The sequence below is a fragment of the Seriola lalandi genome, unplaced genomic scaffold, assembly GCF_002814215.2.
Source record: "Seriola lalandi dorsalis isolate HSWRI2012SDOR001 ecotype SW California unplaced genomic scaffold, Sedor1 jcf7180002054678, whole genome shotgun sequence".
Classification (NCBI taxonomy): Eukaryota; Metazoa; Chordata; class Actinopteri; order Carangiformes; family Carangidae; genus Seriola; species Seriola lalandi.
Genome location: NW_019525231.1, coordinates 1,252,620 through 1,278,842, shown reverse-complemented (window position 1 = coordinate 1,278,842; position 26,223 = coordinate 1,252,620). Strand labels below are relative to the sequence as shown.

The following is a 26,223-nucleotide window of genomic DNA, read 5'->3' as shown; positions in this document are numbered from 1 at the left end:
ATCCTATGGTTAAAAGAGGTCGGCTAATGCTAACAGAAAACAGAGTAATAAGAGTTAAATGTTAAACTTTACCGTCAAAAGGCAATTGTCTGGCAGAGGGTTCGAGCAAGATGGCGGCATAACAATTATCGAGCTGTCAGCACTCAACTTGTATTTGAAGCATTTTAGACAGTGGTTGACAAAGTTTGGTTGGTGACGATTGTTGAAAAATGTTTTTTAATACATTCAGCCGTGACATTGAACTTGCATTGCACAAAAAAATGCCCAAGTATGTCAGAAATTAACGACGGAGTTCACAAACATTAACTCTGCCGGAGCGCAGTGGTGCTCTCACACGTGCTGCCTAGCTGCCACCTGCTACCTGCTACCTGCTCCAAATTAAAGGCTGATGCGAGCTGTGCCGAGTCGTCCATGCTTTGCCGTTGATTTTTGCATTGCACGCTCTCTTGTCTTAAGTTTGAATGAAACAGTTTGTTAAGTGTTTTTCTGTAAAGACAAACTTAATTTTTCATACTGACGTTAAAGTGGAAACAGCCTCATTAGATAATGTGATGAGAGTGCTGCAGTAAGGTAATTTATTTATTACTATAACTGACATAACAAGTAAAAGTCATTTACAATTTGCACAATAAAGTAGAATCAGATGGTTGATAAAAAGTAAATAGTAAAACCAAATCAATATTAACTAGTAAAACCAAATAAGGAAGAAAAGTTACAGACAGGTAGATTTTGAGTGGATGTACCACTGGTGCCAACAATACTGTGTATCCTTCTGTATGTGTCTTTAAAAAACTTTTACCATATTCTTTCATCCAGGTCTGCCCTCGCTCCATGTGCCCATGTGGACATGCGGAGGTACTGGTGGCCAGGTTTTGAGATGCAGCTTCTTGGTGAGCTGCAGAGACAACAAAACAGCGCCCAATTCTGTGATACCCTGTTACAAACTGAGGGTGAGGTGTATTGTATAATATAGTATTACAGAAAGATATAATAGAAAGCTGGTGTAGCATACTTGATGGAAAAGAAATCAAAAATAAATGTTGTTTCTCATCTACTCTTTTTGTTAAGGTATCTCAGTGCCAACCCACAGCTGTATCCTCGCAGCTCTCAGCCCCTACCTGTCTCAGAAGCTGTCAGCCTCCCCATCTCCTCCGTCTGGCCAGAAGCATCAGCTCCAGCTTCAAGCTGTTAAGGCCCAGACCCTGCTCAAGCTGGTCGGTCTGCTATATTCTGGGGAGGTGGAGGTAAAAGGAAGCACAGAGCAGAATGACGTGCTAGCTGCAGCCCGCCAGTTTGGGATTATAAACCTTGTAGAGGGACAGAAAGACGGGGGGATGAAGGAAGGAGAGAGGCAGAGTCCCTGGAGTTGCAGGGAGAATGACTTTCATGCAGAGGAAAGCAGAGGGAGGGATAAAAGCAGGAAGATGAGGGACGCACAAGTTCAGACTGAGATGGCTGGAAAGACAGACACAGATTCTCCAGTTGAAAAGAGAAGTTGTATATCTACAGGAACACAGACTGTCAAAGCTGGTGAAAAGTCAGTGTACAGCTCTATTACTCTGTCTAGCCAAGCTACACCTCCAACCCCAGAGTCTACGCCCTCTGTAGCTCAAAGCTTGGATTTTTCTGTCACACTTGAAAAACAGTTTTGCTCCACTTCTTGCCCAGTCATTCCCAGCATGCCCAGTGGAGCATCAAGCGATGGCGACTCTATATTAAACCGATCGTTCTGCAGTTTAATAAATCCTACGTCAACTCCAGTTTTGTGCAGTGAAATGTTGACCTTCCCTGTTTCTCTTAATGATGACGCAGAGTCCCCAAGGCGTCAGGAAGACAACAACTACAAGCAGTCTTCTGAGTCTGGGGACAGCATACAGGGCTTGGCTGAGGAAAGCACAGAACTGGAGAATAGGAAAAGAAATGGCAAGATCGTTGACAACAGAGAAGATAGAGAGCAGCCGAGCCAGGCTACCGGAGATGAGATGCCAGGAGAGGAAAGAGGAAAGTCAACAGAGAAGAGGTGTGTACAGGCCAGTGTAGGGTTGAAGAGCTTGGCTATGATGAAACAGCTGCAGCAGGTAATGGAGTCCACACAGATTTCTATCAAGGTAAGAGGAAGTGGTACATTTGGAATGAATTCTTTTTCATTGTAAAGTGTGTACATAAACCCTGGAGCTATATTGGGTGAGATTACCAATTGATCTTGTTAAACTAAAGTTTTTCTGATTGTGATAAAATGTGTGTCAGGCCAAATTGCAAAATTACAGTACACTAGTTTTCTAGGCTGTGTGATTAGAGATCATATTGTTTGGTTGTGACTTCCTGTCGTAGTGTATCATTTATTTTCTGACAAACACATTTTTCAGGGTGTCATAGACAAAATTTGAATCATATCTCCATTCCCCCTCAAGCGCAGTCACGACACTAAAAATGGCTTGTCAGTTCTACATTTGATGAACAAAGAAAAGCAAAAAAAAAAAGAAAATTTAGTTTCATGACAAATTATAATGACTCAGCTATGATGTGTCTGTGTGTGTGTCCTCAGACTTCCGTAACAAGTGTGTAGGAAGCCTCCTCTTTGTGTTCTCATCATCACCACCGTATTTTCTTCCCTCTGTGCAGGTGAAGCTGAGGAGGAGGACTAAAGGAGAAATGTGGGAGGTGGTGAGCATGCAAGACACAGATGATGCGTTGAAACAGGTAGGTTAGTGTGACAGTGAATTTATACATAAAAGACACCCTTGTCACCCACTTCACTCTTGGCGGTGCAAGGCAGTGCAGGGACAGAATAATAAGAGTTGCTGATTTTTAACAGTATTTACTTAGAAAGGACACAGCAACAGGAAGACACACATTGGTTAAATAGACAGCAGCCCATGTATCATACATGCATTGTGTATACAAGGGCCAAAATACAAAGGCCTTCTAACTTTGAAATAAGTATATAACTAAATCACCTTTGCAGTCACAAAGCTGGACCATGTTAGCTTCCATGCTATTTACAAGTACAGTATTGCAGTGTTTCCCTCAGAATAAGATTCTGTTATAGGTGGAAGCTGACCTTGGGGCAGCATGTTGGCTGCTGTCCTCCTCCTCCTCCTCCTCCTCCTCCTCCTCGTCCTCGTCCTCTTCCTCCTCTTCTACATCTCTCTCTACATAGGCTACAGCTTTTCCTTCCTGACCCTCTCTTGCTGCTTCAGCTGCCACAATCTGGACAAATTCAAAACAGATAGATTGGATAGTTAATCACACTGCTCAAACTGTTCAGCTTTGTGTATTCTTGTGTTTTCTTGTGCTTTGTTTGTTTTTTCTTAGCTATTCTGTTTTGCCAATACCTCTGGTCCAGACTGCCTTTGTGCCTCCTTAGGATGAGTCCTTTTAAATCTTAGAAAATATTGTTCAATATTCATCATCAAGTAAATGTAAGTAATTGTAGAAATAAATAAATAAATTGATAATTGTAGAAACACACAAATAAGTAAATTTATAACTGAGGTGTAAAAATACAGAAACAGTGTATGTGTTATTTATTATGGCATCTATCTATCTATCTATCTATCTATCTATCAAGAGTGATTTATTTTTATTTTTGTGAATGGAATTTTAAATTCATACTGAAATTAACAAAACACCTTGTTCATCTTTCTGTAGGATGGCTCCAACCACAAAAGGCCAGGCACAGACATTTCAAACGTCCCGCCTCCTCCCTCCACTGTCCAACCAGACTGCCATATTCTTCAACCTGCTCTCACCAACCCCCCCAGATCCCAACCCCACCCTAACACCTCCTCTGACTCCCAGCCACCCTCTAGTGACTGCTTCACCCCGAACCAAAACAACGGCATCGAAGCAGCTCCGCTCCTCCAGCCTCAGGGCTCCGCAGAGGAGTCCGATGAGCAGATCGAGAAGCTGCTGGAGGACATCATGATGGGCCTCAACATCCTGCCCAACCTGGAGAGGGACAGCAAGAAGTCTCATTACCTTCAACCGAGCCATGACGGAGTACTGACTGTTCCCCAGATCCCAGCTCCACAGAATGATGCAGGGCACAGTCAGATGCACGCTGGCGTCAGTGCAGCAGGGTGTGTGTTTTACCAGGATTTGGAGACACAAAGTTACAAGTCATCAACAGATACAGGTATGTAGATGCATTAGTTTGCTTGAGATAAGTTTTTCTTACTTAACAGAAAAAGTTTGCTGAATCATAATATAAAGGTATTGATTTTATTTTCCATCAATTCAAATTTAGTATTAGTTATTATCTCATAACAAGATGCAGGTTTTTGTCTCTGTTATTGCCTTTTTGCAGAATCTGACTTGCATGCTAGAGAGTTCCTGCTGATGAAAAAAAACAGAGAGAGATTGATTAATTTGGATGACTAAAAAAAAATATCAGGCACATTTTCACTGTTTCTATATATACAAGCAAAACTACAATATTTACAGACTTTTTATTCTCTGAAACTGTCCAATTTGATTTGGGTGTTGAATCATGGAGGTCGATGTTTTCATGTTATCTGTAGCTTGTCAAGATACGTTACTCTGGATAATTTTGGACATTAAGAAAATACCAAATATTACTGGTTTGTTTTATTGTCATTTGTTTGTGTTTTATTTTGATTCCATCAGTACAACTGTGAAAAGTTAATATGGGCTGATACAAAATCATCCCTCCTTATGTTCAGATTTCCAAACTGGCATTTTCCCCATACATTTGGCCTTTGTGACCACATGGCTCACGCTAACTTTGTGCTTTTCCAAACAAGTCAAAAAAACAACTCATGCAAAACATTGTATATCAGAGTAAGGTGTGCGAGCCTGCTACAGCTCTCCAAACAAATATGATTTTTACCTGAGCCATTTAAAAGCCAAAGCTAATACCATCAACTTTCTAGTTTTGCCCCAACACACAATTCCTCACAACTGAGAATCAGAATTAACAACAATTATCAAAATACTGTAGTTGCTATTTGATTTTCTGTCAAGTGACTAATAATTTCAGTGTCACTTGTTTTGACCTCTCTAGATTAAGAACAGAGCAATGCTGTTAAATTAACTCAGAATCTTGAATTGTTCAGTACACAGTGTGCTAAAGTGTAAGGCACTAAAGCAAACAGAAATAACCAAGATAACAACAACATAAAGTTCTATGTTATGTTCTATCTTTCGGTTTATGCTTCTGAGTCCTCCACCCCATGAGCACTTCTCATTTTATCACAACAACAGACTTGGTTGAAGCTGATTTCAGTCTCAGTCCACAATCTAAATACCCACACTGTCATTTTCCCTCTATCCCCCCCCCCCCGCTAACATCACCTCAGCTTTGTTAATTCAACATGGATTGATGGCAGTCTTCTCACCTGTTGTACAGGTATCCACTGTTGTTTCACAGCTCAGAACCAGTCCAGCTGCTCAAGCCTTTCATCTGTACTACCAGATTCAGTGCTAATCCAGCAACAGCAGGAGAGCTCTCTGCAGAATCACTCATCTGTCAGATCCATGTGGCAGAGAGAAGGAATGAGCCATCAGAGCATGCCACTGTCCAAAAGTCAAGACTGTCTACATCCTGAGCCAGCTATGACAAGATCAGTTAGACCCTCAGCTTTCTTCTCCGCTGGGCAGAAACTACATTACCCAGCGTTCCAGGAAGCGTCTTCAGAAGACAGTCAGCACATCCTTGAGCTTTTACCCCTGAATAATGAGACACAGTCAATGCATTCTCTCTGTTTACCTTGCATGGACGATTTGCGGCTTCCTCGATGTCTGTCTCCATTAGAGCTGTGTACCTCTTCAACAGAACAACAGCCTGCCCTCAACAACCCATTGAACCTTGGTGTTAAAATTCAGCAACAGCCATCTCTATATGGGCGACCTTGGCTCAGAGAAAATCCTGATTCACTACAATTTCCTCTCAGCGCCATCATTCGCAGAGAAAATAAAAGTGCATATTTACCACAGGATACAAACTGCAGCTGTTGGTCAAAGCAATGTCAGGGAAATCTGGAGATGAATCCTGAATCTTCTTCTGCAAAAGAGGTGGAAGAGAGAGAAAGGGTGTCTGCTGGTCAACAAAACGCTACGGAACTGAAATATGACTGTACGAAGATGAAGGATGGTGACACTACAGGTGCAATAGCACCTAAAAGGAGGAGGACAAGGCGCACCAGTCATCCACAACATGCTGCTGCTTCTCTCTTGTCATACAAAGATGTGAAAGTCAGTGATGGAACAGAGACTCAAATCAACTTGAGTGTTTGTCAAGTCAGTTTGTCAAGCAATAATGTGCTGGCGAAGGAAAGAGAAATGGCCACCAGCTCTCTGAACATTCAGTCCAAATTTGTAAGGAAACCAAATCAACCATCATCCATCAGGGAAAGTCTGAGAGAGAAAACCAGAGGGTGTGGGGTGAATACTGCCCTAACTCGGATCAGAACCAGGGCTTTCTTGAAAAAAGCTCAGGAGTCAGGTAACACAAGCCAAGAAGCTTCTTTATTTGCAAAACCCGTGGCGCACAGAGATAAGACAGCGAATAAAGAAGGAGTCAGAAGCCAGAAACGTGGAAGACCGGCAAAAATACAGCTTGAAGAGCTTACCGCTCCGAACAACAATCCTCCTGCTGTTGTTGTTGATAAAAATAACAACTATGAAGAAAGTCAGCAGAATATGGACAAAAATTTACCAAAGAAAGAATTGGAAAAGGAGGACAAAACAGAGCAAAGGTGCAAAAAAAGGAGGATAAACAGAAGTACAGAAGTGGAGGTAATTCCACTGAAGAAGGCCGCAAGCACTGAGAACACCGGCAATGCTGATGCAGACGCTGAGATCATCTCAGACATAAGAAAACCTGGGACAACTAAACGGCCACAGATGGTCACTCTGAAGGAGTTTCAAAACCTTATTAAAAGGCAACATTCAAAAATGAGGAAGTCAATAAAAAGCCAGGAAACAAATGAAACTGTAAGAGATGTGAAAGGAATGGTTTGCAGAGACGACACATGTAAAGAATCAACTGAGGAGATAAAGATGGACAAAGGCATTATTCAACCTCAAGACAGGGGCAGGAGTGACGGATCTCAGGTCACAGTTGATGAAAATCACAATCACATTTCAAACGAATTAACAGACGAGAATAACAAATCACAGCAAGACGAGACAGATGACTCTGCTTCTAAGGAGACCAGTTCGTTCAGTGGCATTTCTTTGTTTTCCTTTGATGTGTTGGAAGAAGAGGTGGCCAAGTTAGCAGCTGAGAGGGAGCAGCCATTGAAGAATCCTGATGAAGGTAAGGTGTCTGTTCTGATAGTCATGGCTGATTATTGGTAGATTTTGAAGCCTTTTTTTGGCTGGACTGCATCAGTGGGGCCAGCCGTACAATTACCAAAGTCCACGACTGAGTGACTGACTGTCGGTGGCATTTCGTGATTTTTTTCAGACGACGTCACTGTTATAAAAACAAGATAGCATAACATAATAATCTGCATTTCAGTCACTATTTCAATCTTGTTCTGCTGTCTGACAACAGAACAGTCCTTGAGTAAGTGCACTGTACTTAGTGTTGGTAAGGCAGATGTGGAAAGTAACTGTGTCTCAATCACTCTGGACTTTCCTTTTGTGTGTGTGTGTTTTTTTTTTTTTAGCAGGAACAACCTGTGATACAGGAGAGTCAAATACAACACAGCAGACTGTCAATAATGATGAAGGCTTGTCTCACAGTGACACTCACCTGCCTCAGGAAATCAAACTGCTGTCAGATGACAACTTGCAGCCCAAAACACCTCCACCAGATGCTGGTGGGATCAGCAGGACCTCAGGCTGCGGAGGAGAAGAAGAAGAAAAAGAAGAAGGAGGAGAAGAGGAGGAGGAAGTGGAGGTGGATGTTCTGCTTTATTCCCCAGTCAAAGTGCCTCAGACCAGAGAATGTGAGGATGAACACAACAACATGGAGATAACTCCAGATGAAGAAGAGGAGGAAGATGTGAATGAGATTGACGTGACTGGAGATGAGGCAGAGTAACTTTTGTGCAAACTTTTGTTGTGTGACTAGTTCAGCACTTTGGCGTGTCAAGACTATTGTTCTCTCTGTTCTGGTTTTATTTATGTTCACCGAGATTTGAAGCTATGTATAATAGATTTGTACACTCTTCTTTTTCTGTAGCTTGTCATCATCAGTCTGCCTGGTAATTATAAGCTTTGTACATTTAAGAACAGCAGGTTTACAGCTTTCATTCAGTTCAATACACAAGGTTGAAATGGTTGTTTGATTTTCATTAATATGCTTAAGCATTGTCTGAAAAAAAGTATTCATGTTGTTTACATTTACTGTTTGTTAATAATTTTATTCATTTTACATTCTGAGTGAAAATTTGAATTGTCAAACTGATTAAGGTAAAAAAAACACGAGTGGCATTTGTCTCTCTGTAAGTAACTACTGTAGAAAAGAAACCTTATTTTGAGCCTGTATTTGTAAAACGCATCGTTTTTTATGTAAATAACACAATTATGGTTTATTAAAAAAACAGTCTTTTCCTGCAAGTGTTTTTTTCCTGACACCCACACCAAGGTTGTGTCCTCAATTATGGACACCAGAGGGCGCACTGTTTCTTCCCCCGTGTCTGAATCCAACTTTATTGACAGCGGAAGTCGGAGAGGAAACCTTACACACGTGTTTTCTTGCAGATTTGAAGGTTACAGAAGAAGCAGCAGCAGCAGCAGGATTCTTGTTGGCTGTCCGCTGGAGAGGGTCACCAGGACGGAGAGTGTGTGCTAAACGCCGGGTGTGAGCAGCAGTGAAGCGCAGACATGGATCCCATGAAAGCACAGCAGCTGGCAGCGGAGCTGGAGGTGGAGATGATGGCTGACATGTACAACCGGTAAAGCCAAGAGCAGCTAACCTCTGAGCTAGCTGCCTCTTATTTATGCTACCTCTCAGACAGCAGCACACTGTCTCATGGCCTTCATTCATAGTCTTAATCATATCACACGTGAGGTGGTGACAGCTGGTCTTACAGTGATTAGCTAAGTGAAGACGGAGCTATAGTCGCTCTTCGATTCTGCTGATTATGTTCACTTACAGGAGCTAAATGCTACTGTACATAAAGCTTAGTTTTTCTCCCAGAGCTGTGCAAGCTGTAGGTGTAGCCATGCACAAGGTGATTTCAAAAAGAAGACTGCCTATCCCAAGCCCAATGTGAAGCCTTGAAATAATTGATTCATAATGATATTAGGAATGCACATTATAATTTTATTATTAATTATGAAAATATTTGAATACATTTTTACCTAACAGTTTAATACTTTTGTTCTTCCTTTACTCAACAGCAGGAGGGGATGTTTCCTTTACAGATACAATACAGCAGATACAGAAACAGCAGCTTGTAAAAGCAAATAAAATGCTCACATACAGTATGTACTTGGAGATAACCAGTGAATCATTCACACTAAATATTCTCCAAATATTGGGTGTAACTTTTACACTGATCCCAAAACAAATAACATTTTCAGCAATTATTGCCTAGATGAGCATGAAATTAAAAACGTCTTAACATATCTGTAACCTGCAGACATCCTGTATGTAGGGCTTTGACAACGCTCTGTGATAACTGAATGAACATGCAGAGTAACAGTTGGAGGAAGGGGTGTCATCTCTGTAACAGTGTCACCTGAATCCAACTGAGGTGCTGCAGAATATAACAAGCACTCACATTCAAATCTGAGAACGTTATCTCCATTTTTGAGTTTGACTGTGGATAGAAACACACTAATACTTCACTGCCCTCATGAAATAAAGCAAACCTTTGAATGGGGTGACAGTGCAAACCACTGGACAGATGTTCTGATCAGAGAGTGATGAAATGGCATCATCCAATTGTTTTTTTTAATAATGTAATTTCTTGAAAATTTAGCTTGATGCTACTCTTCCTTCTACTGCCTTCCTCCCTTTTTTGGATCTTGACCACACTGGTGGAAAATATGGTATGTCTGACCTGGTGTACTAGTTCGAAGGTTTTAAATTCTGATGTGGGCAGCCTTTGGAGAGAGTGGAGGTGAACAGTTATCATAAAGCCTCGAGTTTAAAGATAAGCTGGCTACAACACTCAGGATGAAGTGGGGATGAAGCTGTGGTCCAGATGAGAAACAGTCAAAACAAGAAGTTGGACTGAAAGGTGATTTCAGGGGAACTCCAGTGAACAATGTGTGGATTTGAAAACAGGACAATACAATAGCCAGCTGCGCTCAGATCATGTCTACTGGCCTTTTCCATAACAGACCTTTTGCCCATCATTAATTATATTAGTAACACCTGTGCTCCTCCTGCCATGATAAAGTGTCTGCTTTGAAAAGGCCAATCGAAATATACGATAAATACTGCAGAAGTGCCCCCACTGGTTCAGTGGCAGCGTGATCCCATCAGCCAAGAGATGTTTCCGTCCTCCTGTTTTTATGTGCAATTTTAATTTGCAATAGGTTAAACGTGACTTGAACGTCCAGTGAAACTTCAGCTGACCTGTGGAGCGAGGAGGCGACTGGAAACATTCCTCAAATTGATACATGACACAAACATAAATGTCATATTTCCAAAATGTTTGAGGTTCGCCCAGCACTCTTTACATTAAATCATCTGAGAATTAACCTGTAGAATTAACACCAGCACAACCACATAACAGCAGTGGATAATGCAGAAAATATGCAGATATTTCAATTTTTAATAGTGACTCAATATCATCAGTGACAATATTTGTTTTAGACTTCACTTACACTTGCAATATATTATTTATGAAACAGTCTCAGGAAATTAGAGATATTGCTAATTTTGGGGAGAACATGATTGAAGTTAACTTAATTTCTGTTTTTCACATAGTATGAACCCTGTCAGATAAACTATTGAAATAAAGTAAATTCATGCAGTCAAACTTAAAACCTCATTATGTCACATTGGCAACACCTAGTGGTGATTGAATCCCTTATGGAGACAAAGCAATTAATGGGTTCAAATCAACAAATAACCTTCACCAAGTTATGTGGTCTAGTAAGACATTAATGGACATTTTCTTCTGACATATTATAGGCCCAATAATTAATCATCAAACTATTAAACAATATATAAATTAACAATGAAACTAATTGTTACTGTACCAGTGTCACCAGAATGATGTAAAAGATGCTGTAATTCTGTAAAAACTCAAGAGTTTGAGGTTTTAACAGTCAAGACAATTTACAAGGTCAAAGAAGGTTACACTCCACATTTTAAAGAAATGCAGTAATTCCAGCATTTCCTGACCATATATTTTTTGATTTTAGGAAAAACTTATATAACAATGCTCTATTGGTGGGACGACATATTAAGATTCTCAGGCACAGTGAAACAGCCTATTAGCCCTATTGATCTTTCCATGCAACATTTTAACCATCTGACCCCTGGCTTCCTTTTCTCCCAGAATGACCAACGCCTGCCACAGGAAGTGTGTACCGCCACATTACAAGGAGGCAGAGCTGACAAAAGGGGAGTCGGTTTGTTTGGACCGCTGTGTGGCCAAATACCTGGACCTTCATGAGAAGCTGGGACGCAAGCTGACAGAGCTCTCAGTCCAGGATGAAGAAATGATGAGGAAGGCAGCCGTTGGGAGCGGATAGAGACACTGATGAAGGACATGATATGGGGAATTACTAGGTCACGGGGTGGGGTTAGCATATCTGCTTTCTCTAAGATGAGAGAGTGGTGTTTTAATGTAAAGGGTGGGTAAATAAAAAATGTAAACTTAATACTGGGGTCCACTGAGACAAACTGCCTCCTCTACTGCGGTAGAGGATGATAAAAAGGACGGGGTTGGAAGACGCACCGGAGCACTTAGTGGAACGGCAGCATATCTTGAAACTGCTCGGAGCAATCCGCTGGCCTCTCTGGATCAGTCTGGTTTGTTTTACATTCAAGTTTGCCTGTTGGTCCTCAAGAAGTCACCTGAAAAATGCCTGGGAAGAAGAAAGACTTAGGACATGTAACGTTATTTCTAAGTCATACTTTGTGCTTGTTTCCAGCTGCTCAGAGTCCGGAAACTCAAACACTTTGTTGTTGCTGTTGAAACTTTGTTGCACCAACCATCTGGTACTTGCAGCAGGTTAAAACAAACACAAAGAATGGTTTGAAATTAGTCTTTGATCCTGAATGACCCCTTTAACTTTTTTCTTTTTTTTTTTTGAATGGGCTGAAAGTAAACATGGGCCCTCTTCATGAGGTTGCAACACAACATTACATTCAGGTAGAGATAACATTTTTCACCATTACAAGTCATCTGTTATGCGTACAAAGTAATGCCACTTCTGAAATACAGCAAATAATATACATGGATCAGGGCATGCACTGAATTAATTATGTATTGCAGTATTGATGAGCCAAAATGTCTTATTATTTTATACAACACACTGTATAGTTTACTCTTTTTCAGCCCTGAAACGACAGATACGGCTCATAGCTGGGTCATTCTGGTTACAAGGACTTGTATTGAAGATGGACTGGACTTTGTTCATGTTTCATGCCTGTCTAGACTGTTGTGCCGTATGTCAGTGGACCATGTTTTTGACTGTGATGTTTGTTTGATTTTTCCCTGTGCTAACCACCGTGACACAGCTTTTTATCTGCATATTGGAGAAGCTGCAGTGTTTCATTGTTGTCAAGTACTCTAATTAAACAAAATCATACTTTATATAAACATTATGACGTATGTAAGTCCTATTTTCTGTCCCACAGGTACCTTTTCTCTCTCACAGTTGTGTCTCAGTACAAGCAGGGAGGAGGCTGGGTTTCCTAAAAGTCTGCCTGTAGCTTTAAGACAAATGTTGGCAGATTTCAGTGAGGAAGTGAAGATCACTGAGTTTCGTTTCCCTCGTGAAACTCTAATTTATTCCTAGCACTTTAGCGTCGGAAAGGGGAACTAACCCCTTCAGACTAAGAAAGTGACACAGAAGTGGTGGTCTGTGCTTTCTGTCTCTCAGGTAGACAATAATTTTGTTTCCGTTGCCCGCGAGGAGCCCCGCGAAGCAAACATGGTAAGTGCATTCAAGGTGTCGATAAATGTTAAAAAAGAAAGGCGAAGAGTGAGGTGGGTGTGTTTTTAAAGGAGCGCATAAACAAACCTAAAATATGCCTGACTGACACTGGTACAAACAGTGTCATGAAACACGATTTTAGATAACGAAGAGTCAAATAACGTGGTAGAGGATACGGTAAGTTACACGCGCTTTTATTACTTTAAGTCGTCCACAAATACAAAAAAGGGTTTCAAAGACTATGCTGAGGGAAACAACGTAGACCTCAACTTCTCTAGATAACTACATGTTCAATTCCCCTGGTGGACGAAAACATGCTAATTTACGCTGGAAATGTACATTAGTTTATTGGTCCCTGAATCCCAGAGCAAGACAAGTTTGTTGTATTTATTGGTAACATTTTGGCATTTGGAGAACATGTTCAGAGTCATATCCGCTTACAACAATGTGGATTACAGTTGTGTTGAAATTAAGGGAACAAAAACCGCCACAGTACAGTATGCGCACAGTATAAATCTCTGTTAGTAGATCGATGGTGTGGAGCAATTTACTGAGATGTGTGTGAATTATTACGGAATCAGTTCAACTTGCTTTTTTAATTACTCTTAAAGGCTGACCAGAGAGTGTTTCTGTATTAATCAGATAGATCCAATTAACACAGAAAACTGAGATAACATAAGTACATTTGGGCTAGGGACTGTACAAAATTTGGTGTCATTTTAATTTCTTGTCTCAGGGAGGGTAGTACAACTTGTTTGGACAGAAGAGCAGCTGGAGCTCTTTAAACTTTTTATAAACCCATCTATTTGATTTCATATTTGTGAGATTCATCGTATATTTGAGAGATCATATTTACATGTGTGTTTCATTAAATGCTTCAAGGTCACTGTGACCTCACAAAACATATTTTTGGCCATAACTCAAGAATTCATACACTAGCTATGATAAAAAATACACTTTATCCCTTTTATTAAAGTCCTTCAAAGTCGTCACTACATTTTATATGAGTCTGGACAGATATACAAACTGCAACTTGACAGGTTGGCAACTGTGAGGCAGCAATTCTACTTGAGAGGTTTTTTGTGAATTTATTAAAAATCTCTTCTTTAAAAAATATTCAGACCCTTTGCTGTGGCCCTGAAAGCCGTGGTCAGGTACATCCTATTAGCTTTGATTATCCTTGACATGTATCCTTTGGCAATTTGGATTACTTAGACTAGTACACACCTGTATATATAAGGTCCCACAATTCACACTGCATGTCGGGACAAAAAGCAAGTCATAAAGTCCAAGGCACTCTCTGTAGACCCCCATGATAAAATTGTGGTGAGGCCTAGATCAGGGCAACGGTATAAAACCATTTCTAAAGCTTTGAGTGTTCCCAGGAGCACAGTGGCCTTAGTAGTTGTGAAATGGAAGTTTAGATCCACTGGGAGTCTTACAGAATTGGCTATGCAGTCAAACACAGTAGCTGAGCATAAAGGGCCTTACGTCTGCTGTCAGAGAGAAGGACGACAATCTCAGCAGCACTCCATCATTACTTCATGTTAAAATAGCTAGATGGAAGCCTCTTTGAGTAAAAGCCCACTCATAGTTTGCCGAACAGCATTTGAAGGACTCTGAGCACATGAGGAAAAAGATTCTCTGTGTTGAAGAGACAAAAATGTAACACTCTCTGTTGATATCATAAGACTAGGAAAACTAACAAATACTCACATATGAGAAGGTACAGACACTCAATTTCTGATAAAAACAAATTACTCAATTATTTAGTGGTTACCAGGTTATCAAGATAGTTACAACTTTATTTTCTCTGGATCAACAAAATCTGTTACTTAACCGATCGTTTCAGCTCTAAATATATTGTTTAGAGATATCTGGGTGAGGATAGTGCAGTTTTTCATCTAAGTGAATATGACTTTTAAAAAGAAAATATCATTGCACTGGGGAGGGCCTTCCTTTTTTGTCAGTAAATGTCACACAGCCACTTAGCTAGAATATGAGTTTTTTACTTTGAATGTGATATTATAGTTAATACAGATACCCACATGTTTTTAATTTAGGACACAGATACTACTACTGCTATTATTGCAACGATATAATAAATAATGACATACTCTTCAAATCAAGCTGTAGTTGTATCATTCTTTTCTCCACCATCTAGTGATCCATCGTACCAGTCCTAATTGATAATTAATTGTTGTGGCCTGTGAAAACTCTTAAAAGCATCTAAATGTTGTCTCTAGTATGTAACATGTTTGACAACCCTAGTCTCTGCTGGTACATCATAAGAAGAATGTTACAGGAACATTACAGTGATTGACTGGTCTGCAGAAAGTGCACTTAACCATCTAATAATCCAGAGTATTACTCTTTTTGGTCACCAGATGGAGGCAACTGATGGAGAAGAGCAAATGAGAGATGCTGATCATCTTCTAGCACCTCCTAATGGCGGCATGAATGAACTGCTGAATGTGGGGCAAGAAGACAACATGCAGGGACAGGTGAGCTCAGCTGTCCTGTGAAAAACCACACAGCAGTCTCTGTCAACAGTTTCAGGTGAAAGATAATATTACCACCTTTGCTCCAATCAAACAGTTGAATAACATTTTTACTTCCTGTTTTCTTCAGATGGAGGAGTTTTTGGGTCCACAGGCAGAGTACAATGAGGAGGAAGAGGAGAGGAAATACTACAGGAGGAAGAGGCTGGGAGTCATCAAAAATGTTGTTGCAGCCAGTGTTGGAGCCATGATTGTGTACAGTGTATATATGGGTGAGTTTGACAGGAGCGAAGATATTGAAATGGACAAAGAAATACAAACAGGCAGAGTTGCAGAGTAGTGTGTTCTTTTAAATGTATTGTGTGTGTGTGTGTATGTATGTGTGTTTAAGGCCTTCTGCAAATGCAACTGATCCTCCATTATGACATGACCTACCGTGAGGTGAAGTACAGTAACCTTGGCCTGGAGGACATCGACCGCAAGATGCTGATGGGCATTAACGTCACGCCCATTATAGGTCTGCTGTACACCCCTGTTCTCATCAGGTAGACACACACGCACACACACACACACACACACACACACACACACACACACACACATTAACTGTAATGATAAAACCTTTCTTCCTGATATGAATGTCCATGTCCTCCATCCATCCATCCATTATCTATACCACTTATCCTTATAGGGCTTCAGGGGGGCTGGAGCCAATCCCAGCTGACATTGGGCGAGGGCAAGGTCACTCTGGACAGGTCGCCAGTTGAGAGAGAGTTGATAGACTGGTGACCTTTCCTGACATACATCTTTATATTTATGTGTGTGTGTGTATATATATATAAATATATAAATGTGTGCGTGTATATATGTTTATATATGGAGAGAGAGAAACAAACACTCACATTCACACCTAAGAGCACTTTAGAGTCACCAGTTGACCTAATGTGCATGTCTTTGGACTGTGGGAGGAAGCCGGAGTACCCGGAGAATGTCCTTGTCCTCTCTACCCATATACACTCTATCTGTACACGATGTCTCCTTCAGGTTTCTAGGTACTAAGTGGATGATGTTCCTGGCCTCGGGAATCTACGCACTTTTTGTCTCAACCAATTACTGGGAGCGTTACTACACCTTGGTTCCATCAGCCATAGCTATCGGTGTGGCCATTGTGCCGCTCTGGGCCTCCTTGGGAAGCTACATCACTAGGTGAGAAACAGGGTGTGGAGGGGGTGGGTGGGTGAAGATGTTTTATAAGCTGTTGACCCTCATGACCTCACAGCACAAAGAGTGTACTGAAGGTCGACCAGCACAATTACCTGGGTTCTCAACGGATAGATGAGTTGTCCTAGAGTGTACTACCTCCTACCTTCACCACACATCCTCACTAACTCAACTGTTTGTCACCTTACATTAAACCTGACAATCAGTAATGCAATATAACATTATATTATATAATATTATATAACCATACATGCGTCCAAACTAAAAATTAAACATAACCATTAATCCTGACTATTTCTAATTTCACACTTATAATAACCATCAGAGTTTTAAAAGTCAACATAACCATTACACCACAGATCTCAACTAACAGAGGGTCCAACCCAAATGTATCTTTTAGGTACTTTTATCCAGACATGGTCAATCAAGGCAGCCAACAACTACTTTTTGGGTCACATCCAACACTGGAATTAGAATTTTTAAAAAATCTGATAATAGTGTATTGGCTGATATTCTTTTTTAACATATATTCAAGACAAGAATAGCATGTTTCTAAAGCTGAATACTGACAGAAACAGGAAATTGAAATGTAGGGCACCTGCTTTGCTGCTGCTCCTTTGTCAATCAATCAAAACCATGAATTTTGAGTGTGTACGGATGAATGCACACACTCCCACACAGGCCTCAAACTTTCTCCTCTCACACCAAACACATGCAGGATGGCGCAGCAGTACTACGAGTACGTCAACTACAAGGAAGAGCATGTGCAGGAGCAGAAGAAGCTCCCTAAAGGAGTGTGCCACAACTACATCATCATTTTCCACTCAGTCTTCAACATCATCTTCCATGTGAGTCTTCAGCCATCTTTTTTTTTTCACTAATGCTTCACGTTGTGTGCGGTGTTTAACGTCAGAAAAGACGTCTGTACTTTAGAAAATAAATCCACTTGTCGCTGTCTTCCCTCTCTTCCTCATCAGCTGAGTTTTGTCTTTGCGGAGTTCCCTATGCGTCTCGTCCTCCACGGCTACCTGCGTGATGATGACACGCACATTCTCTGCAACGTCAAAGCCTGTGGTAAAGACACACGTCACTTCACCTCCACTGATGAATGATCACACACAAATAACCACAGGACAACGATGTACGAGGATTCACTCCATTCTATCTAATGAGATATGAATCGTTAAGAGTTCAGGCAAGACAGTGTAAGTGTTACGGACCAGCGGCCACTCTGGCAGCAAGTCTCAGTTTTGGGATAAAGGCAGATGCTAAAACACGGTGTAACAGTAGCACATGGAGCAGACTCATCAGTTCTGTGTACTGATTGATTTTGCAGAAATATCTATCTCATGTTTTCTAACATTAGCTAACATTATCCATCATAAGCTAATGGTTGTAACAGACCAACTGAGACTGTAGCAGCAAAACCCATGAGTGCAATGAATTGAGCAAGGGTGCATTTTATTGAGTATGAGATCAACTTTTCATTTATAACTATTACTTTGTCATTTTAGACAAAAAGTTTCATAATTCAAGACAATGCAATTATAATAGAGTGTACTTGATTTAAACTTACAGCTGCTTTTTTTGTAGGAGTTAAAAATAAATCAAATTAAAATGTGAAATTTGAAAGTTGTCACTTGGGCTGAACAGCCTACCAAGATTTATCACTTCAGCTCTATGTAGCTCTTTGGCATCTTTTCATTCATTATTTTTGGACTGCCACAAACTCTGCTCTTATCAGCCTTCTTTTCCTGCCACAACAGGAAGATGTTTGCAGAGAAAAAGCTTTAATAAATGTGCAGTGCACTACCTGCCCAGCACCAAACAGCAGACAGACTAAATCAGTGACTAGCTGGCGAACATAGTGGAGCATTGAGCCGCTAAAGAGCCAGATATTTTTTTAATGGACTCATATTCATCATATATATTCCACTTTACCTGACATTCTTTTATGATTCCCTGAATGCACTGCACACGGTTAGTCCGAGACTCCTGGTTTCAGAGGAGACCAGTTTCGTAGGTTTGCATGAAGTAGAAGTGCATGTGCTGGAATATTCCTTCGTCCATTATACTTTACTAGGCAGTAATGTGCTAAAGGAAACACAAGTTGGCTTCCCAGAGCTGCTGTGACACTAGTTAAGGGAAACATTTGTGCTAATGCGGAAATGTTTTTCCATTCTATCTCCCTTCTTGCAACAGTGCTTCCTTTTTATTCTAAACAACAACAGGAGGAAACAGAAATGTCGGCAGGTTCACACCTCCACATGTCCACGGGTGACCTCTTCAAAACAGAAGTTATCCTAAGTTACTCTCAAGCTTTCTCAAGTACATTTTAGCCACTTGTTGCCGCTCTACCTAAAAAGCAGAGATAGAGTCTCATACAGTCAGACGCATCAGCTGTGACTTGAAGAAGAATGCGTAGGACTGAAACATGTCGGCTTTCTTCTTCCTCTACCAGGAGCAGTAGTCAGTGGAGTGATCCCCGGATTCAACACCACCGTGCTGACCAACCTGCCACGCTCCATGCTGCTCATCCAGGTGGAGAGTGTCCTCATGGGCTTTGCCTTCCTGTCCATGATCATTGTAAGATTTCTCCCCGACACGCAGAGACACATCCACGCTGACTCTTCCTCCCTAGAATTCATTGTGTTAAGATAATTTTATAAATAATTTGTTTGTTTTGTAATGATCTTGTCCTGGGTCCATTCAACGTTGCTCAACATCCTGGGTAAGTCAGAAGAATTCAAAATAAATTGATTGTTGTTTGCCACAGTTCCTTGTGCTGTGTGGCGCCGCCTACCGGCCAACAGAAGAGATCGACCTCCGCAGCATCGGCTGGGGAAACATCTTCCAGCTGCCTTTCAAACACCTGCGGGACTACCGCCTGCGACTGCTCTGCCCCTTTTTTATCTACAGTGGCTTTGAAGTGCTGTTTGCCATCACCGGGTTCTCTCTGGTACTGTGCTCTCAGTTCAGTTTGTTTAACTAAAACTAGAGAAGGTTTAAGTTTCATTACTTAATTTTGTTTTTTAAGTGTTTCTAAATAGTTTGAAAAGGAAAATAATAAAATTGGATTCGTAAAGGAGCCAGGATGTTGTAATAATAAGAAAAATATGTATTTTTCATCTAATTTCTTGCTTTCCCTCCACAGACCTATGGCGTCTGCATTTTGGGCCTGAAAAATCTGTGGCTCCTTATCGTCGTCTATGGCCTGTCCTGCTCCGTCTTTTCCTCCCTCTCCCTCTGCATCCTACGCCTCCCTCGCTGGCTCTGTCTGGTGAGCGGCGCTGCTGTGCATTTTGTGTTGCTGGTGACTCTCCTGGCGTTCTCTCTACAACGTAAGGACAACGAAAACTATACATGGTATCTGGGCCCTCTGCTGGTGATCACCGTGCTGTGGGGTCTCGGCACTGCCCTGAACAAGACGGGCGTCAGCAGTGAGTAACAGCTGTGGTTGAGGTTTTGTACATACAGTGCACTAACTTTGTTCGCATGTGACATGTACACATTAACTCCTCTTTGTGTGTGTGTGTGTGTGTGTCAGCTCTGCTTGGTATGCTGTATGCTGAGGAAAAGGAACGTCTGGACTTTGTGTACACCATCTATCACTGGTGGCAGGCCATCGCCATCTTCATAGTCTACCTCTGGTCCAACCTGCCTATGAGGGTATGTGACATACATTTACAGAACGAGTGTGTTTGTATTCTGTGTACTGCACAAAATAAAGTTTAGATTTCAACCTTTCTGTTTTTTTCTTTCTTTTCTTCTCCCTATCCTCAGGCCAAACTCTCCATCCTTTTGGCTACTTTACTGGTTGCCTGCTACTGCTATTGGGTGATGGAGCGTCGGCTGGCCAATGACGTACGCCCCAGGCTGCCTCGCATCCCCCGGCCACGGCACAAGGTAACCGCTCACTGTCTGTCATAAGTGACTGCCTGAATCTGGCCAGTTTTACTTTAGCAGAGTCATTTTGTCAGCCAAAGATTTACACTGCCCAACAAGAAGGTGTCCTAGTGTAGTTTACTTGATGAATTGTAACTAGGAGTTCAGTTGCCACTGAGTGGCAGTGGTGGTAAAGTGGCTCTCATGTTACGGCTGAGTCATTTGTTAAGAATCATCAATATATCAAAAATAATGCTGTAAAAATAATGCTGCTCTTGTGATATAGAAGAAGCAACATGAATCTGTCACTGCACGTGCGTTATGAATCAAATTGCAAATAGGAAATATTACATACATGCTGGCTGAGCAGATTTTGCTATAATGAGTGGGCAGCCATTGGTAATGGCAATTTTATGTCTATAGCACATTTCATTACAAGTAACCTCAATGTTCTTCACATTGAAAGACATAATAGAAAAATATAGAAATACACATGAGAAAATACGCAGAAATAAACACACACACACACACACACACACACACACACACACACACACACACACACACACACACAAGTGAGCCACATTCATCCATTCAGACACATTCATACAGCTTATCTTATATGCATACTGTGCTTTTCTAACACACACACGGATGATACATCGGGCGTAAATCGGGGCTCAGTATCTCATTACCTTTACACGCACTGTTAAATAAATAAACTGTGGGAACTTCTGCATGTGTTCTCATGTGTGTATGAAGTTAACAAGCCTTTACGCCATCAAAGTTTAGACATTTAATTTACATTTTACAGCAATTTGAGTTTGGCAAAACTATAGTAAGTAAGCAAGAGTACATGGAAGTGTCCTGATAGCAAACAACTTTGAGGGAGGAGTCAAGTCTAATATTTTTTATATGTTAGGACAGCTCAGTGTGATATCACATTCATATCAAGGCCACTCGGCAGAGAGGTCATTTTTAAACTATATAATATAATATAGCACAAATCAGAAGTGCTGTTGCTGCAGTTATCTGTAGTTTGATGTACCATGTGCACTAATATAGAAAGAGGTAGCAAGTATTTTCATGGTCATAGTAATTGTTAAGAGGTCACACCAACAGTGAACATAAATGTTGTTCAGAGGTGTTTTGTTTGGCCTTGGGAGTGTGAATACAGTCTGCCTCTGCTGTGCTCTCTTTAGCAGGTCCCTTTTCTGTTTGAGTTCAGTGCAGTGTTGCCTGACGTCAGTGCTATAAAATCAATTCATAAAGTTGACTTATAAAGTTGTTTTATCGTTTTTTTCCATTAAGCTTGGGGTTAGTTACATACAGACCTGAAACAGTAGCATTCGACAGAAAAATAATCAGTAAATCGAATAATTGTTTGATCGTTTTTCTAGCACAAATGCTAATTACCTCGTAATAGCTTCAACATTGTGAGGATCTTCTGCCTTCCTCTGTCTTATATGATACCAAATTGAATATGTTTATGTTTTGGAGTGTTGGTCGGACAGAACAGGCAGTTTGATGGCATCACCTTGGGCTTAAGGGAATTGTGATTGGTATTCTTTACTATTTTACAGATCAAATGATTAAAACAATTACTTGATAGTAACTCAGGGGAAAGGAGCAAAGTGCCACAGTTCTTTGATTTCCACTTATGGAGAGATCTACTGTCAGTCCAGAAACAGTCACAGTTTTGCAGAGGATCAAATCTGACTACATGCATACAAGTTATTCTTAATGTCTGCATTAGATAAGAAAGTTTTACTGGAGAAAACAATGCTTTTACTCTCAGCATGTAAAATATTCATGTGGAAGTGATTTTGTGTCATGCAGAAATAAAGAGTAATGTATAGATAAATCTGGTATGTAGTGAGATTTGAACTTGTGCAAACAGTGATTTGCCTTGCAGTCCACAGGAGTGAACAAAGTCTCATTACAGTCAGAGCTTTATTGTTAAGTAATTAAGTCGCAACTAAAACTTCAGAGTCAAAATCATCATCTGGCCAGATTCAGGCAGTCACTTATCTCCCCACATTAATATAACAAACCGTTTGTGTCCGCAGGTCAAAGGCTACCGCTACCTTGAAGATGACAACTCTGATGAGTCAGACTCTGAGAGAAGTGAGGAGGATGAGGAGAAGGAGGAGGACGAAGAGCATGTGGTGGAAGAGATGGGAGCAGAGGACAGGGAGGAAGGGGGCCAAGACAGAGGGGCCCAGGGAGCTGACTCACCCAGAGCCAGGAGGAGAGGGGCAGAGGGCAACCGCGGCAAATGGGAGGACGCCGGTGTGAAGGATGGAGAGAGGGAAGACCACGAAGGGTGGTGAGAGAAGAAAAAACGGAGGAGAGAGGAGAAGACATGGTGGACGGATGTCAGAGATAAAGGAGAGGAAGAGATTCAAAAATACGCTGGATTCAGTTGTGTTCATGAATCCATTCATATTTCTACAGATATTTAAACTTAACTTAACTCTTTCATGCCACACTAAACAAAAATGTGTTTTCTAGCATAAAGTTAAGTTAAAAAGCTGGAAATCTATATTCAGCTATTATCACAACAATCATCCAGATGAAAAGGTAAAGAAACTTGAAAGACCTATGTTGATATCAATAGGCACAGTCTCAAAGGGTAGCTCACACTGGATAAAGCAAACGACAAGTCAGAATACAACAGGAATACTTATGTTTTTTTTTTTTTTTGCTGCAGATTGTGGCTCATATTTACCAAAGATACCCATAATTATAGAGGGGATTGTCACTTTGTGTTTCATCATTCAACAAACTCGTTAATATACAAACTGGTTTTATATAAAAAGAGCAAATATCCTCAAAGAACTGCAAGTGACAGAAAAAGAAAAGAGGAATTGATTATCTGTGTTTAATTGCAGGGAGTGTGTTTTGATGGAGTCATATTTAGCGAGAGAGAGTCTGCATGGTACTGCTGGATGTGAAGAGCGTAAACAGCCTTAGTTATATTTGCTCTTCTGTCTTTCTTTAACCTTCCACCCCTTCCGTACACAGAAAGCAGGCTAACTCAAGATAGCATCAGAAGCTAAGACAGTTAAATATGTCTTTTGCAAAAGTTGGATTTGAATTTATGAGTGTATGTTTATGCTTTCGTGTGGTTAAGTGTGCAGCAGGTTTGGAGGCCGCATTTCAGTAACCAGTGGGGTATTATTACAAATATTTTCATGTACAACACAACAATAAAAAAGACCAAAGATAAACGGTCTACAGCCATGCTAACGGCTCTACTTCAGATCAATACTGCAAATGCTAATGTTAGCATGCACACACGCTCACAGTAACAGTGTTTCCATGCTCATGTGAAGCAGGTATAGAGAGCCAAAGTAAAACTGGAAGTAAAGAAAACCTCATTAAAAATCCCATTGACAATTGTAATAATGCTAAAAATCCAGCCTTGGAACACAACAGTCGTGTTGCTCAATTCATATGTTTAGATAATGTACATTTTTTTGCTTAGTCAATGTCCATAATATTCAATATTCAGACATGTCTGCAATAATAGCAGGATTATGGGAGCTGTAGTTTTTTGTAGGCACACAAGGTAATTGTTGTATAACTTTGTTAACTCATGAAGGTTTCAATTTCTTACAGCCACTGATGTGGTGAATGGTCATTTATTTTCTCATAAAGAAATGGTGAAGGAGAGATTGCGCTGAACTAAGTTACAGAAGCTAGTGGAACAGAGGCTAGCCCAGACTGACACCAAGACTTTGGCTCTCTATAATGTTTATAATGTTCACCTTCTTATTTTAGCATGTTAGCAGGCTAACATTTGTAGCATTAAATCAGCATTAAACACAAAGCACAACTGAGGCTGATGGAAATGTCATTCGTTTTTGCAGGTATTTGGAGACCATAAATGTTGTGTACATACTTTCATGGCAATCTATCAAATAGATGTTGAGACATATCAGTCTGGAACAAAGTGGCGGACTGACCAACACTGCCATCCCTAGAGTCACGCTGCCCTTGTGTCTAAAAAAACAGGAGGAACTAGCACAGAAGTCTGTACAACAAACAACAGTCAGATCATGTCTTGAAACTGCACGTCAGGGTGTCCACATGTTCTTACAAATCCTAATGAGTGTTTTAAAATGTGTGTTAATTTAAGGCATAAAAAGTATTAAAAAGTGTTGCATACAATACAGATATTACATATCTAATTTTTTTCATGATTCAAGAACAGCTTTGTGCTGAATGCCCACCCCCAACAGGCCTTTGACTTACTACACATTTTGACACGTCACAACAGAAAAACCACAGGTGTAAATTATTAAATTAACTACAGCTTCTTCAGTTTCAGGGTCCTGGTGTTGTGTAACCGGCTCATTGTCAGGACTGACTGGGGTGCTTGAATAAAACTGAGCCATTGCTGATGTTATTAGTAACACCCATGCTTTTGCTGTTATGAAAAGTCAAAATGTGTGAAAAAAGCCTATTAATCATGAAAAGTTGGCAAGTTTGGGGACCTACTATTGGCCGACGCAGTGTTTGGGGGAGGTAATTCTGAGTTGTCATCGCTGCACAGAAGGTTTAGTTATGCAATGTACAAAATATATACGTCATTCCTACTGTTTTTACTCTCTGTACATAGTTGTCACTTCATTTCCTATCATTGCTTTTGTTTTGACCATTTATAGTTTCTGAAGTTACATCATGCTCAGTCAAGTAACCTAGATTTACCAGGCTGTTCTTCAGGACTACATGCTTGCTTTCACCCTGATGGTCTGATATTTCAAATATTTTTGCAGGTACTATACTCAGACATTAGGGTTAGAGGAAGTTAACCTATTGTTTGTGTTAAAATAATCACAGTATGAGTTTCTATTTGAACCAGCTGTAGAAAAAAGAAATGGTATCCACATGCTGTAGTGGAGTGGATATTTTAACCTTTATAATTTTTATAATACAAATCACTTGTGGATTTCTGTGATCCAAGCATTAGGTACTTGATGTTGCACTAATCCATGTGAAGTTGTTAAAGGACCAGCGTGTAGGATTTAGTGGCATCTAGTGGTGATGTTGCAGATTGTAACCAACTGAATACTCCTCACCCCTCCCTTTCCAAGCATGTAGCCTAATATATGGTGGCCTTCAGGTAACATAAAAACATGAAAGAGCCAGAGCTGTGTTTGTCCATTCTGGGCTACTGTAGAAACATGGCAGTGACACTTTACAGGCTCCGTGGAAGAGGAACCGCTCCCTATGTAGATATGAAGGGCTCATTCTAAGCTACAAAAAACATGATTCCTAGTTTCAGTTGATTAGACACTAATGAAAATATAATTGTGAATATGATTTCTGCCAATAGATCCTCCTAAATCCTACACACTGGTCCTTTCACTTATGTAATGCATTGTCACAAACAGCTGTGAATGAACTAAAGATTGTGCTGAAGTTAACTGCTGCTGTCTGTGATTGTATTTCTCTTGACTAGAGGGTGGGTGGTGTGTTGTCAGTCACCAACTTTATATTAAGCCGGTGGTGACTACCAAACGCTTATCGCCATGGAAACTTGAAAGTAATGCGACCAATGCAAAGA

At 40.7% G+C, this 26,223-nt stretch overlaps 3 protein-coding genes across 5 annotated transcripts; all 3 read left to right on the top strand.

Moving 5' to 3' along the window:
* The first annotated feature begins 841 nt into the window (after positions 1-841).
* LOC111666592 (uncharacterized) lies at positions 842-8,318 on the top strand. Of its 3 annotated transcripts, none has more exons than XM_087178215.1 (6): positions 842-950; positions 1,069-2,108; positions 2,623-2,700; positions 3,652-4,138; positions 5,372-7,282; positions 7,641-8,318. In XM_087178215.1, exons 1-6 carry the CDS (start codon positions 848-850, stop codon positions 8,012-8,014), a joined length of 3,993 nt encoding a protein of 1,330 aa, XP_087034341.1. In that variant the 5' UTR covers positions 842-847; the 3' UTR covers positions 8,015-8,318. The 3 variants fall into 3 exon arrangements, with proteins under 3 accessions (XP_087034341.1, XP_087034340.1, XP_023277737.2); XM_087178214.1 differs by having other exon boundaries at positions 847-950; positions 7,659-8,318; XM_023421969.2 differs by having other exon boundaries at positions 847-950; positions 7,638-8,318.
* A 328-nt stretch (positions 8,319-8,646) lies between these two features.
* timm10 (translocase of inner mitochondrial membrane 10 homolog (yeast)) lies at positions 8,647-12,709 on the top strand. Its single transcript, XM_023421994.2, has 2 exons — positions 8,647-8,870; positions 11,436-12,709. The coding sequence occupies exons 1-2, from the start codon at positions 8,800-8,802 to the stop codon at positions 11,629-11,631; spliced, it is 267 nt and encodes an 88-aa protein (XP_023277762.1). The 5' UTR covers positions 8,647-8,799; the 3' UTR covers positions 11,632-12,709.
* A 127-nt stretch (positions 12,710-12,836) lies between these two features.
* unc93b1 (unc-93 homolog B1, TLR signaling regulator) lies at positions 12,837-26,083 on the top strand. Its single transcript, XM_023422145.2, has 13 exons — positions 12,837-13,041; positions 15,429-15,545; positions 15,673-15,814; positions 15,934-16,087; positions 16,587-16,748; positions 17,482-17,611; positions 17,741-17,837; positions 19,225-19,349; positions 19,540-19,722; positions 19,918-20,203; positions 20,311-20,432; positions 20,547-20,669; positions 22,718-26,083. Exons 1-13 carry the CDS (start codon positions 13,039-13,041, stop codon positions 22,979-22,981), a joined length of 1,908 nt encoding a protein of 635 aa, XP_023277913.1. The 5' UTR covers positions 12,837-13,038; the 3' UTR covers positions 22,982-26,083.
* Positions 26,084-26,223: the final 140 nt, after the last annotated feature.